The following is a 15,867-nucleotide window of genomic DNA, read 5'->3' as shown; positions in this document are numbered from 1 at the left end:
GAAAGTTTGGGTTTCTACCCTTTGCCCCTTTCTAGGTGTGTGACTCTAGGAAAGTCATTGAACCTTTCTGCACGCTTCTTTAAAATGAGAATCAGGTCAGTTGCAGTGGCTCACACCTGGAATCCCAGCACTTTGGGAGGCCAGGAGTTTGAGACCAGCCTGGGCAACACAGAAAGACTCCATCTCTATAAAGAAATTTAAAAAAATTAGCTGGGCTTGGTGACACGCACCTTTAGTCCCAGCTACTCACGAGGCTGAGGCAAGAGGATCACTTGAGCCCAGGAGTTTCAGGCTATGAAACCATGATTGTGCCATTGCACTCCAGCCTGGGTGACAGAGCAAGACCCCATCTCAAAAAAAAAAAAAAAAAAAAAATTTTTTTAAAAGTTGACTAAATAAAATGGGAATCATATGTAACTTTCAAAGGGGTCAGAAGGATTATGTCAGAATATATACCTGACGGCTCTGGGCATGCTCCTGAAATAGGCTTGCCAGATGAAATACAGGACACCTAAATAAATTCAATTTCAGGTAAATAAAAAATGTTTTCTTATAGTATGTCCAAATATTGTAAAAACTGAGCGTCCTGTATTTTTATTTGCTAAATCTGGCCACCCTACCCTGGCCTGTTATAGGCACTGGTAACTGTTTCCTCATTTTGACTTCCTCATACACTCATTTGAAAAGAGCTTCAGACACTGTCTGATTTAAACATGGCTACGTTGTGGTTTGAAGGATGGGAGATAAGGAAAGATGAGGGTGGCAAAATTGGCTATGATCTTATTCTTCCTTCCACAAGTAGAATAGCATAAACATAGTATAAAAATATGGAAAGCCAATATAGTTTCCTCCCTGATCACCAATTCACCCCCTTTTGGAGCTCTTACCTAAATTACGCTTCTTCCAAATAATGCATTTTTATTTAGAAATTTAAAATTATGCTTATGGTGAGCTTTTAACAACATGGAAAACTGCTTATGGCATAATTTTAAGTAAGAAAAGCAGGATAAAAAATTATAGCTACATTATGATCTCTATTATATTAAAATGCACAGAAAAAATCTGGGAGGACATATGTGAAAATAACTCTGTGGGCCGGGCGCAGTGGCTCACGCCTGTAATCCTAGCACTCTGGGAGGCCGAGGCGGGTGGATCGCTCGAGGTCAGGAGTTCAAGACCAGCCCGAGCAAGAGTGAGACCCTGTCTCTACTAAAAATAGAAAGACATTATATGGACAACTAAAAATCTATATAGAAAAAATTAGCCGGGCATAGTGGCGCATGCCTGTAGTCTCAGCTACTTGGGAGGCTGAGGCAGTAGGATCGCTTAAGCCGAGGAGTCTGAGGTTGCTGTGAGCTAAACTGATGCCACGGCACTCACTCTAGCCTGGGCAACAAAGTGAGACTCTGTCTCAACAAAAAAAAAAAAAAAAAAAAAGAAAATAACTCTGTGTCACAGGATTTTTTTGTTCATCCCCAAATCTTTATGCCTTGCAATATTGTCCAAACTTTCTATAATGAATTTATGACTCTTACAATTAATTTTGAAGTTCTCTCTTAAATTATGTTAGATTATAACTTATCTATTGTTTTAAATTATCAGTAAAATTCTAAATGAATTAAACAAGTTGTGGGAAACATAACTTTAAACTCTTAAGAATGGACAGAGCTAGGAATTCAGGTTGTAACTAAACCATACAGTTGATCTTTAAAAATATCCTGGTTATGAAATATATCGCAAACTGGAAAGTGTAGAAAACAAGAATGTTCAGCTGACACGTTTTTATAAAACAGAGACCCAGGTAACCAGTGAAGTAAGAAACCAGAACTCTGTCAGTGTCCCTGAATGGAGCCCCAAGTTCTCTCTCCCAGTCACAGCCCTCTCACTTCTCCCTGGTTGGTTTGTATCATTTACATCCTTTTCCTGTCATTTCAGTTTTCCCACCTAAGTTGCATCCCTAAAAAATGTAGATGAGTTTCGTTCGTTCTTGAACTTGGCATAAATAGAATCATATGGTAAGTATTCAGTTGTGTCTGGCTTCTTTCACCTAACACACTTTTAAGATTCATTCGTACTGCTTAACGCTTCATTTTTGTTGCCATATTGGTATTTCAAGGTAGGACTATGCTACCATTTCTTTGGCCGTGCTACTGCTGATGGGCATTCGGGCGGATCCCAAGTTTGGGCATCATGAACTGCTGCTGCTACCAACGTCCCTGTTTGTGTCTCCTGGGCCCGTGTACTCACTGGAGCTGACCTTTTAGCTTCCGTGAGATGAACTTACTTTATGCTAATGAGATTTATACCTGTCCATGGCCATTAAAAGGGAAAACTGATAAGGACCCGGGAGCTCGGGGATCTGAAGCTATGGATCTTGTTGTCATGAATTGGTTCCTATTTATGACAAATTCATATTTCAAAGGATCAAAAACCCAGAAGTTTTCTTATATCTCAGAATAAACCTGCTGTTATTATAAAAGTATTATAAATTCTTTTAAATGGCAAGAAACAGTCTTAAAAGTCTTTTTATTTCAAATTAATAGTATCTAAATGTGAAGGTCTCTGCTTTGTGACAAAAACATTTGTCAATATTCCAAGTTAGAAAATTTCGCTTTTGGTCAGAATCAGGAATTTCTTTGAGCCAGAAGAGATTTTAGAATCACTACCTAGTTCAACCCCTTCATTATATAAATCAGTAAATGAAAGCTCTTGAAGGTCAAATATCTTCCCAAGGTCATACTTATCTCGTACGTATAGAACCAGGACTTCTGACTTCCATCCTTGAATATTACAGAGCTCCCCCAAAATATCCCATGGAGCTGCCTTTCAAATTATGGCGTGTGCAGGAGACTGAGAATGTGGAGATGAGAATGTGGATTCTGCCATGGCCAGCACCACTCTGACTTATTAATGCACCCACATGAGCAGGAGCCCTTCTTGATCTCCCTGGCAGCTCATTTTTACAACAGAGATATGGTAAGATCACAGATATTGTATAGCACTGGGGCAGTGGCTGTATTTTGTAATGTTTTGATACTTATGGCAGCAGATGGTTAGAAATTGTCAAATTCTTGAAAGTCACAGCTCTGGGTTTTTTTTGTTTTGTTTTGTTTTTTTGAGAGAGTCTTCCTCTCTCACCCCAGGTAGAGTACATGGGTGTCATCCTAGCTCACTGCAACCTCAAACTTCTGGGCTCAGTGATCCTCCTGCCTCAGCCTCCCAAGTAGCTGGGAGTACAGGTGCACTCCTCTGTGCCCAGCTAATTTTTCTATTTTTTGTAGAGATGGGGGTCTCACTCTTGCTCAGGCTGGTCTTGAACTCCTGAGCTCAAACAATCCTCCTGCCTTGGCCTCCCAGAGTGCTAGAATTATAGGTGTGAGCCACCGTGCCTGGCCCATGACCTTCTACTCCTGGCTATAGAACAGTAGTGTACTAGAGACAGCCACTTCTTTGAAGCTCTAGTGGTGTGATGCTCAAATGCCAGTCTGAAATTGGGTACTGTTCTGGGATGGCATTTTCTTGATCTGTAGTGACATGAAAGAAAAAAAAAAGGACAAGTTAAGGAGTTTTCCATAAAATTAACTTTGTTCTATTGAAGGGACCACCTTTTATGCTGAGATTTGTCTTTCCCACTTTTTGTGTGTGTTAAAAATGGCCTCTTTAAAATAGTGTTTTTGGCCGAGGATGGTAGCTTCCACCTGTAATCCCAGTATTTTGGGAGGCTGAAGCAGGAGGATCCCTTGAGGCTAGGAGTTCAAGACCAGCCTGGACAACATAGCAAGACCCTGTCTTAATAAATAAATAAATAAAGTATTTTAATGATATTTATAGTTTAAAAATGTTTTTGAAGACAAGAATTGCAACTGTCTTGTTCACTGTTATATATTCAGTTCCTTTTATGGTGCCTGGTATATAACAAAGTGTCAATAAATATTTAAATGAATTAGTAAAAAGTTAATAAAACTAGTTTGGTTATGTGCACGTGCACGTGTATGCGTGTGTGTGTGTGTGTGTGTGTGTGTTTGGGAGATTTTACTAAGCCCCGAAGTCTACAAGTCTGATAAATTTCAGATTGTCATCCCTGAGGAGAGGTACAAAACACTCAGTATACTGGGTTAAAGTAGTCCCCACAAATTCACATCTACTCAGAACCTCGGGAAATAGGGTCTTTGCAGATGTAATTAAGTTAAGATGAGGTCGTGATGGTGGCCTGATCCAGTGACTGGTGTTCTTATAAGAAGAGGGAAATGTGGACAGAGACGTTGGGAGAAGGCCACGTGATGACAGATAGTGGAAGGCAGAGGGTGGAGTAATGCAGCTACAAGCCAGGGAATGCTGGCAACCACAAGAAGCTAGAAAAGGCAAGGAAGGGTCCTACCCTAGAGACTTCAGAGAGAGAATGGCCCTGCCACCATCTTGATTTTGGACTTCTAACCTCCAGAACTGTGAAGAGATACATTTCTGTTGTTTTGAGTGACTCAGTTCATGCTACTTTGTTATGGTAGCCCTAGGAAGCTAAGGTATTAGGAATGTAGACCATTGGGTGTGGCAGGTGGTAGAGTGGGAAAGGATGAGACTCCTAGGAACTGATGGTGTCTCCTATAATCTCTCTACTGTGGGGCAAAAAAAAAAAAAAAAAAAAAAAAAAAAGAAAGAAAGAAAAAAAAGAAAAAATACCCATGCTGCTTCTTCAGGGTTAATGACTATAAGTATGGGGAATGAAGACCTGGAGGATACTTTTCTATTTTTCGCCATGGAAGAATCAGAAGAAATGCTTTGGGATGATGTAGGATGGATTTTGGATAGATACAAATCTTTTTTTTTTTTTTTTTTTTTTTTCTTTTTCTTTTCTTTTTTTGAGACAGAGTCTCACTCTGTTGCCCAGGCTACAGTGAGTGCCGTGGCATCAGCCTAGCTCACAGCAACCTCAAACTTCTGAGCTCAAGCGATCCTCCTGTCTCAGCCTCCCGAGTAGCTGGGACTACAGGCATGCGCCACCATGCCCGGCTAATTTTTTCTATATATATTTTTAGCTGTCCATATAATTTCTTTCTATTTTTTTAGTAGAGATGGGGTCTCGCTCTTGCTCAGGCTGGTCTTGAACTCCTGAGCTCAAACGATCCGCCCACCTCGGCCTCGCAGAGTGCTAGGATTACAGGCGTGAGCCACCGCGCCCGGCCAAGATACAAATCTTGATGGAAAGAGATATTAGGTGCTTGGGACAGGTTAAAATCCAAAATATGTTTCTAAAAAGCTTGGGTACAAATTAACTTTTAAAATTAATATATTTTAAAATGTATTAATATTACAGAAGTATTTAAAACAATTTTATGATGAATTCATTTGGAAGGGAAAGAATAAATGATACTCTAAGAAGAAATGTTTATACTCTAATATATAATTCATACATCTAGATTTTCATATCTCCCACTTGGTTAAAGCAAGAACTATCTATACAAAAGAAAAGAGTAGGTTGATTTTAACAGAGGATTTTCTTTTAAAAAAATGGCTTCATTAGGGCAGATATTTTTGTCTATACTATTTACTTGGGTGAGTGATGCCTACACATAAAAGTTTAATAAATACTTGTTGAATGAATGTCCCAGGTAATTTACATGGTTAGGGGAAGGGGGTGGGTCTACATGGCCTCTATTTCTGGTCTAAAACTTCATTGTTGTAATGCACAGAACATCTGTTTATTTCAGCAAGGCAGGATGTGAGAAATAAGAAAAAGATAAAGAATTATGGGATTTAAAAGGGTGCACTAAAATTTGAAAAGCTATCAAACCATATCAATAAAATGGGCTACCTAAGATGATAGTAGCAGTCTAAGCTCTTGATAGAATTCAAATTGTAAGTTTTATGAGGGAGGGGTGATGTTTTAGAGAGATCATAAGGTCTCATCCTGCTAGTGAACAGGGAACATATTAATTCAGTTTGGCCACCTGGGGCCCATTTAGTGCACTAGAGCAGTAATTTGCTAAATGGGTCCCTCATAGTAAAAAAGAATGAGTAAACAGTGAGCAATTTAGGCATGGTAAACCACTAGTAGCTCAAGGGATATAAAAATGTGAAACTATAATTAGATCCCTTGTTCATAATGTACTAACTAAATGTATTACATTGTATATTGCATCTTTCTGAGTTTATTTCTGGACACAGCTGAGCCCTTGACAATTCAGATTGAAACCATCCCTGCTATCAATTCATGCTTCCATGAAAATTCCAACTGCTTATATTAGAAAAAAACCTCCAAAGATGATTTCTTTTATCTTAGATCTAAGGATGCAGACAGGATTAACCTAGATGCAGAACACAGCAAGTCAGTTATAAATCACACAGCAGAAAGTAAACTGTGGCCATAAATTGAAAATTATGTTCTCTTTTTCTAAACTTAGCTGTGAAAATATTTTAACAAGTTGGCATCGGGATTTACAACTTTTACATCTGATGTTTCTTTTCACGATTATCTTTTAAGCATTTTAAGATCGGATTCTTTGAAAAGTGTGGATAGTCAGAAATGCGGTATTAGATTATACATTTGGAACACTTTAAAGGGGAGGCATTCATGACTTATATGGTTTTAGGATACTGGCATATTCCCCACTCTACTTTTAAGTAGAAGCTGCTATTTCATGGGTATCTGGAATACATTTGTCTTTTATTGAAATCCTTTCCTTATTCAGAGAAATTGTATAGTGTGGGCTGGCACAGATGGTCTGGATGATGTTTCACAATACTAGCAATCTCTAAGCACAAGTTTCATTGCCCTTTATCAATTTGTTATTTCAGCTACAAGGCTCCAGTTGATCTCATTAGGCAGACTGTCTATTCTTCAGGAACTCCCATTTTCTTTCTCTTTCTCCTCTCACCCCAAGTTTAGTAACTTCACTGAAGGTTTGGGGTAGAATAAAGGAAGGATTGCATTGTGGACCTTGGCCGTTTTGCTGTCCTCTCAACTCTGATTTTTATTATTCTGCATACAATGGAATATGACATCTTTCAGATTACAGACTCTATGCATGAATTCCCGTAAAATTGTATTCTATATACCCACCTCCCCACATTGTCTTTTTGAGGTGGAAATGTATTTCCTTTTTCTTTAACATTAACATTATTTCCTGCCCCCACACCCCTAACTTGGTATCAGGTATCCCTGGTACTAAGTCCCTATCTGCCAGGAGTGTATGATGGCTCCCCAGACCCCCCCCACCCCCCGCAATACTTTGGATACTAAATTCTCTGAGCAATGACTTTTGTTCAACATTGTTTCCCCTTGGAAAAGATGTTTTGGTGATAAATACCTTCAAAGGGTAAACAAAATTCCTAGAAGATAAAAAGGCAGAATGCAGTGATTGTGTAAAGCCAAGTGACAGGAGCCAGACGTAGATTAAGTACAGTACTGTAATTTCTTGGAGAAGAAGCAATGGTGACAGAATTTTTTATTTTATTTTTTGAGACAGGGTCTCGCTCTGTCTCCCAGGCTAGAGTGCATTGGTGTGATCACAGCTCACTGCAACTTCAAACTCTCGGGCTCAAGTTATCGTACTTCCTCAGCTTCCCAAGCAGCTGGGACAACAGGCCCACACCACCATGCCCGGCTAATTTTTTTATATTTATTTTTTGTAGAGACAAGTCTCCTTCTTGCTCAGGCCAGTCCTGAACTCCTAGCCTCAAGCCATCATCCCTTCTTGCCCCCCCAATGTGCTAGTATTACAGATGTGAGACTCTGTGCCCAGCCCAGTATTTATGATTAGAAGAAAATTTCTTAGGGCTTCTTACTTTAGCTAAAGGAACATAACTCTAGAAAGCAGAAATATGAGAGTTAATATACATTTCTTAATATAGCAAAAATTAAAAAGGTCTGTAGAAAGTCAACTAAGGAACATGAAGAGGTATAAAAATTCTATATTTTAGTACTGAAATTTAACATGTGCCTTGTTTTTTCATCCTCTAAAAGATGCCTAAATTAAAATACTATTCTTTCAATCTCTAGAACAAATAGTTTGTGTTAGGGGCTACTGAAGGCAACATATAGATTAGCGTAGTTGAAATTTATCTTCAATATAATTACCTCTTTGCTTATTTTTTTTCTTTTTTTCACAGACTAATCCTTCAACAAGCACATTTTCATTTACTCCAAAAAATTTCCTTCAAAGTTAGGACCTAATTCTTGGAATTCCTAGACTAGGCTAGTTCCTCTTGTTTTATGTCTATTTCCATGGCACCTTGTATTTTCCCATCTGTACATCCACCTCACTTTGTTGAACATCGTTCTTTCTAATCTATAATTTCTATGAAGGCAGGAACAGCGTATGACTTACTCAATTGCTGTAACACGGTGACCGGTACATAATATAGGTTTATAATTATTTGTGAAATTAATAGACTTGAATATGTTTTCTCTTGGGAGAACTTGCAATCTCCTTAATTTTAAAAATGTTGCTGCCGATAAAATTTACATGGAATAAAAATTAGTTTCATGAAGCCAAAGGGAAAAACTTTAAAAGAAAATACAGAAAATCAACAGGAATTTCAGGAGTCATTGAGAAATATATGTATATTTTTTGTCCGGGTACCTTCTTCCATTCCTGTTCAATGAAATTGTGTGGAGAACCTACGTACAACTTTCCTTGCTGTAAGTTCCAGTCGATATTAATATCTTTCTCTCCCTGGCTGTCTTCATCTCCAAGTTTAGTTAACTACTGGGGTTAAGGCAGCTCCTGGATAGTAGTATGTAGTTTAAAACTGTTTAAAAGTCTCACATGTGAAAATCCAGATTTATAAAGCAATCAGGGAATAGTAATTCAATTAAAAAGGCTTACTAAATTCTTTTAAATAGTAAACTGCCCTAGCCCAGCCTACAATATTGATTCAACTGACCAAAAAAAAAAAAAAAAAAAAAAAAAGGCAACTTTTCAGACCACAACTAAACATTGTAGCAAACATTGTAGCAGTAGAAAATAATTTTTTTCTAGATGTTGAAAGAAAAAACCAGAAACGACGTTATTAAGAGAGAACAAGGAAAAAGCCCATCTCATATCCCACGATGTCCCATTTCAACATTTCTTCTACTTTCTACTGCTTTCCATGTCATTGAGCTACTTCAAACTTGAAGATCAATGGGAAACAATGAGATCCTTGTCCTTTGTCATTTTCCTTTTCGATACAGGAGAGGGAGAGGATGGGCTCAGGACTGTGCGACTTCCACCAAGCACTCTCAACGATTGCCTCAGTTACAATTTCCAGAAACTGCCTCTCTTCTCCTGACTTAAAAAAGTGAGAAAAAGTGAGGTTGGCCCACTCTGACGGCGAGTGATCCTGTGTGTTTTGGGTGTGTATTTGTATCTCATACAATGGACAGAGGCGAGGACCAAGGACCCGGGACCTTCGTACTGTTTACAGTCCCTGAAAGCCATCACTTTCCATTAGCAGAGAAAATAAAAGTCATCTAGCGAGCGGGAGCGGGTGGGTAAGGTACAAGTTAATGAGTAAGAGCATTCCGAGGCACATAGTTCAACAGCAGAGGGCACAATACTCCCTGGCCATGCCCAGCTGCAGACACAGAGGTGGGGCGGAACCTAAGGGCCGCTGGGACTTGTAGTTCACTTTGTTTCCCACGGACACTTCGGCCCCGTACCAGAACCACAACCCCCAAGGTGCATCGCGCGCCCCTTTGCTCGCTCCCTCCCCTCTCTGAGGCCCGCTCGGGAACCTCCAGGGAAACTGCCCCCGCTCCGCCCTCGTACGCACGCGTCACGTTTGTTTACCCTGAAGCCCCGCCCCCGCCGCCCTCCTGGTCGCCCCACTCCGCCCTGGAATGCGGTCATGCTAACGATGCATATTCATGAGGCCCACGCGGAGCTCCCGCCCTCCCCGACTCCCGCCTTCCCGCTCCCGGCGCTTGATTAATATTCAATGAGCCCAGCTCCGCGGCTGGTTCGCCCGGGTGAGGTGGGGGGAGCGGGCGGGGCCTGGTGCTGGGGAGCCTGCGACCCGGGCGGGGAGGGCGTGTGAGGGGGGGCGGTGGCGGCGAGGCGGGCGCGCGGGATGGAACACCGAGACACCGACGGAATGCTCCGAATTGCCACATAATCCCCTGGAACGGCCGCGCCGAACGCCATTGGCTTCGCCCTCTCCGCGCGCCGCCGCCGCCGCTGTCTCCCACCTTCGCCTCACCTCCTCCCTCTCCGCCCGCTGCCTCCGGAGCTGGGGGGGAAACGCGAAGCCCCACTGCAATGGAGCCCGCCGCCGCGGCCACGGCGCAGCGACTCCCCGAGACCAGCAGGGAGGACCGAGCTTCAGCTCCGGCAGCGGCGGCAGCGGCGGCGGCAGTGGCAGCGGCCGCGGCAGCTCTGGCGGCGGCGGCCGGGGGCGGCCGGAGCCCGGAGCCCGCGCTGACCCCGGCGGCCCCGAGCAGCGGGAACGGCGGCGGCGGCGGCGGGGCGCGGGAAGAGGCCCCCGGCGAGGCGCCGCCGGGGCTGCTGCCGGGCAGAGCTGGGGGCACCGGGCGCAGGAGGCGGCGCGGGGCGCCCCAGCCCACCGCCGGCGGGGTTGCCCCGGTGTCTGGGGTTGGCAGCGGCGCTAACTCCCTCCTGCTGAGGAGAGGGCGGCTGAAGAGGAATCTGTCCGCGGCTGCCGCCGCCTCGTCGTCGTCCTCCTCCTCGTCGTCGTCCTCGGCCGCTGCTGCCTCGCACTCCACCGGAGCCGCCGGCCTCCCCGCCTCCTGCTCGGCCTCGGCGTCGCTGTGCACCCGGAGCCTGGACAGGAAGACGCTGCTTCTGAAGCACCGGCAAATAATGCAGCTGCAGCCGTCGGACAGGGACTGGGTGAGGCACCAGCTCCAGCGGGGCTGTGTGCATGTCTTCGACCGCCACATGGCTTCGACCTACCTGCGCCCGGTGCTCTGCACTCTGGACACCACCGCGGGCGAGGTGGCCGCCCGCCTGCTGCAACAGGGCCACAGAGGCGGCGGCGTGGTGAAGGTGCTGGGCCAGGATTCCGGACCCGCCGCCGCCAGGTCGGGCGCTGAGCTGCCCCCCGATACCGGCCCTCGGCTTACGCCGCCCGAGCCTCGGGACTTGGAGCCGCTGCCCGCGAGGAGCGCGCTACGTGCCGTCGGGGCCCCTCCGCGCGCGCCTCCCGCCGACCTGCCTCTGCCCGGCGGCGGCCGGGGCGGGTGGGCGCGCTGCACCTCCCGCGCCAGCCCCGCACCCTCGGACTCCAGCCCTGGCGAACCGTTCGCGAGGGGCCCTGCTTCTTCTCCTGGCACCCCGCGGCCTCTGGATGGCGCGGTCGCCGGCCCGGCCTCCGACACCGAGAGCTTCAGCCTGAGCCCCAGCGCCGAGAGCGTGTCCGACCGCCTGGACCCCTACAGCAGCGGCGGCGGCTCGTCGTCGTCATCGGAGGAGCTCGACACCGACCCGGCCCCGACGGGGGCCCCAGGCCAGCCCCGCCGCCCCGGCCGCCCTGCCCCGGCCTCCCCGCCTTGGCCACAGCAGAAAGCCCCGAGGGGCGTCGACGGCCCGGGCGGGGTCGCCCGCGAGGAGTCTTGGGCGGAGAAGGTGGCAGCAGCCGCGACCCCAGGCGGCCCCCAGTCGACCCCCGGGAGGAGCGGCGCGGCCGCGGAGAAAGCGCCTCCGCCGCCCCCACCACCCACCCTGTACGTGCAGCTCCACGGAGAGACCACCCGGCGCCTGGAGGCGGACGAGAAGCCATTGCAGATCCAAAATGACTACCTCTTCCAACTGGGATTTGGAGAGCTGTGGAGGGTGCAGGAGGAAGGCATGGACTCGGAGATTGGCTGCCTCATCCGCTTTTATGCAGGTAAGGAAATCACCTGCACGTTGACAGGTGGGTGCAAACGACTTCCAGGGACCGAGGAATGATTCAAATTGCTCGTCTGTTTGCCCTACCCAAGAGTAAATGCGGGTCCTGGTGAGTCTTTGTCTGATACTTCTTTCCAGATTTTACGTAGAATCCGTGTAGTACTAAATTGAGCAATCTTTAAATCTGCGAGTTTTAGTCAATCTTGAGGGCTCAGAGGTTGGAAAGCAATGTGGAGGAGGTGGCCGATCACCAGGAAGTGCAGGAAGCAGATACTCCTGAAAGAGGCAATAGCACCTTTAACAATAAAGGTGCTTCCTTCAGGCCTCTCTCCTCAGGGGCTTGTTGGGTTTCAGGCAGTTTGGGATTTCAGGTAAACTATCACATGAACATAATACCTACCGAGGAAAATGACCAACCAACATGCTCTAGAACACCCTTGCCTACATTTGACTGTCCAGTCTACCTACCATTCTGGCTGTTAGGTATATGCCACCAGGAACTCGTTCCTTCTCAACTGGTGCCCTTGTTTGTTCAGTTCTGCCATGCATATTTACCTACGTAGTCCTCGTTAAAACCTGACAAATATGATCCTTTTTAAAGTAATGTCTTTCCCCAGCGCTTTTTTGCTTTATTTCAGTCTCCTCTGCAAGTTTGAGTCTTGCATCAAAAATGATTTTATCTGTTTCTTTCTCTCATTTCTTTCTTCCAGCCTTAGCAGTCAGAACTGACCATTGCAATCGGACCTGCAGTAGGATTCATAATAAGAATTTAAATGGTTGCTGTTTCTTCAGATGTGACCTAAAGTCCTCCCCCATCTTATTTCAAAACTTTATCAAATTCTTGACTAGAGGTGACTAACATAAGGTTTCTCCTTTGGCTGAAGACATGGCTGGTACTAAATTAGGTAGCTGTAGGTTCTGGTTATTGTATTTGAGCTTAATAAGTAGTTTGCATCCTTTTCCTCCTCTGGTTTGAAGAATTTTATTCTCAGTGGTAAGGAATTTTATTTAAAATAAAGTTAGCATAACAAGATTAAATCAGGAGTGATAAATCTTTGCCAACTTTAGGTTTTATGTTGTAGGTGATGGTGTAAAAATAAGCATACTTGCATCTTCATTAATCTATAGCTATTCTTTCAAATTAAATATGTTTTTTGGTTCAAATTGTCTCCTGGTAGTAGTTTTAGTTAGTTTGCATGAAGAAATCATTACTGCACGATGAAATATGCAGGACAGATAGCATTCCTGGTGGAGATTAATTGAAGTGTTTTTGAAATTCTTAAGTGGATTTCTGATGAATCTTTGCCTTATAAAGAAAACCAAATCATAATACAATAGCATTTGCAGTATCTGAAGATAATATCTCAACTAGATGACATGACTTTTAAAGCCTATGGCCCAGAAATTGGTGATTTTATTATGTAGGAGCAACAACTATATTCTTTTCTCATATAGCTCATGTAATTTGTAAAATACTGTTATTTTACAAAAGCATTAAATGGTATTCACACTTGGAACGAGAATATTTATTTTGTTGACATGAGAACCACTGATGCCCTTATTACTGAAATAACTACGAGGAAGGAAATATGTGTGAAATAAAGGATATATTAAATAAACAGTATTTGAACATATTTTGTGTGGAAAGAGCTCTGCATCCCTTGTTTTGCTCATGATTAGATATGTTGATCATAATAAATGCGCATGAGAAAGGTTTTGGTGTCACAGTCAGGAAATTTCAATCTTTGATTTTCTTTGATTGTCTCTTCAAGAGTGTCTAAAATATTCTAAGTGGATGTTAAGCATTTTTGTTTATTTAACTCATCTCAAAATAAAAATGACAAGTCCTTTTTCTGGTTAAATTTTAAATTTCTGGCATGATCATTTAAATCTTTTTGTCTTGTTCTTTACGAAAAGCAGTAAATGTTACCTCATCCTGAACTTACTGCTTTATTTCTGTATGTACAGCATAAATATATGTATGTCTCTGAGTATATGCTCGTAAAAATAACTAATAAAGTGGGGATCACACACAAGAATAGTATCCACCCTATTCTTGAATGTTAATCTAGTGTACAAGTGTCCTAGAAGGAAGATGCCTGATTGTTACAAAAATATCTAATTGCTTATTTTGGTTGTTAAACAAAGTTGAGCTTATTTTTAAAGCCTAAGTTAGCCTACCAGACATTCCTGTGCTGATATTCATTTGCTATAGAATAAAAGTTAGCATATGGTGAGTCCACTTGGACTTTTGCAAGGAAGTTTAGTTATTGACGAACAAAAGGCCTTGATAGAAGGTAGTCTCAATTATGGGAACATTGTCAGGACTTCACATATGGTGAAGGTTTGCACCAGGCTGGAAGAGATTCCTAGAAATTACCTGTGTGCTCCAGTGGAAAATAGGACACCTCAACAGGAGAGTGTTACATTTTGATATTAATTCTTTTCCTTAGGAAGAGGATAATTACTGTTTGTTTTACATGACACCCTTTAAGAGGGTGTTGGAAAATTTTGTAACCTATTTGCTTTTATAATTTTATGTGTAACTTATTGCTGCATGTTTTATTAATATTTATGTGTAGTTGGAGTTAAGGATAGCTAAGAAGTTGCTTTTAAATCCTTTTGAGTATTTTTCTTTATTTAAATTTAGTTTATCTCTTGTCTATCTAGTTTAGTCAGCTACTTTTTTTGAGAAGCTTCTATCCAACATAGAACTTTCATTCTCTTAAGGGTCACCTTTCAATTAAATTTTAGTATATATAACCTGACTCAGGTTGCTCTTTAAAGGCTTTGAAAGCCATTTGTGGTTGCTTTGAATATTTAAATATTTATTTGGGTAGAGTAAAATGAAAGTCTTTAATGAAGTAGAAGGCGTTGGATAAAAGGTACTATCTAATTATGGAGCTGTTAATGAAAACTTAGTTTGAAAATTGTTATTGCATCTATCAAGCAACCATTCTGAGTTAAAATATGAGAAAATTTAAGTGGCTTTATCTGAAGTTTCTTGTCTTTAATTTACTTTTAAAATCAGACATCTTAAATTTTACCTGAAAGAGAGTAATTTTAGGTTCAAAAAATTAAAGAACTTAGATTGCCTGACATAAATTATGGACTTCTAAACATGAATGAACTTTTGTTTTGGACTCCCGGGGGAGTCTGTGTCATTGATCAAGGGCAGTATTAAACTATATCTTTAAATATTTTTTTGACTCTTTTCTACTACCCATTAGATCTGAGTAGTCTTGCTATTTCAGTTCCAATCGCAGTAATGAGAAAGGGTGTTGACAGAATGCAGAGCACACCCACTGTACCTAGTGAATCTTGCACAAGGTATTTTTGTGCGTGACTCTTTAGGATTGTAGGGAACAATCTCCCTACCCCTCTCGTATTTCTTCTCTTTTTTCTCTTCTGGGAATGATCAAACCTTATGTGGTTTTCTACATGGAAACCAAGAAGGGGTGGTTCACCATTAAGCTATAATATTGATGGGCAGGTTCTTATTACTATAATTACAGCAGTATTGAGTAATGTGGTTTGAACATGTGACACCAGTGTGTGCTTGAACAGTCTTCTTAATTTTAAGGACAAAGGGTTTAAATTTATTTTTATTGTTTTTCTATTTTCTATTTTTTATTTTTGATATAAAGTACATGCTGTCTTTTTCTTTATAACTATGGTTTGATAACATTTATAATATCTTGGGTCTTATTATCTTTAAAAAATCTTAAAAAGGCTTTTCACATAAAGTATTTCACTTGTTCTTTCAAAAACATTATTAGGGAGGAGTCAGTGTCAATCTTCTTTTCAGATGGAGAAACTGATGCACAGTGAGGGTTGACTGTCTCTTGTGGTTTTTCAGTCTTTGGCAGAGCTTGGTATTCTATTTTGCAATTCATATCACTTTCCATGAATCGATGCTGAATTTCATTTACACTTGAATTTTTCACTTGGTTAAAAAGCATTCAGAAAATATGCTATTTTTGGTGGTAATGAGGTGATACTTTCCTCTAGTTCAAAGTGGTATTCCTTGTGAAATGTG

At 42.6% G+C, this 15,867-nt stretch overlaps 1 protein-coding gene across 1 annotated transcript in view; it reads left to right on the top strand.

Moving 5' to 3' along the window:
* Window positions 1-10,090: 10,090 nt before the first annotated feature.
* Window positions 10,091-15,867, top strand: part of PHLPP1 (PH domain and leucine rich repeat protein phosphatase 1) — a 187,031-nt gene continuing 181,254 nt past the window's right edge. Inside the window, exon 1 of the mRNA XM_069468353.1 lies at window positions 10,091-11,826. Within this exon, the coding sequence (XP_069324454.1) occupies window positions 10,239-11,826 (1,588 nt within the window). The 5' untranslated portion in view covers window positions 10,091-10,238. The remainder of the gene's footprint in view (window positions 11,827-15,867) is intronic.

The sequence above is a fragment of the Eulemur rufifrons genome, chromosome 5, assembly GCF_041146395.1.
Source record: "Eulemur rufifrons isolate Redbay chromosome 5, OSU_ERuf_1, whole genome shotgun sequence".
Classification (NCBI taxonomy): Eukaryota; Metazoa; Chordata; class Mammalia; order Primates; family Lemuridae; genus Eulemur; species Eulemur rufifrons.
This window is presented reverse-complemented; position numbering and strand designations above follow the sequence as displayed.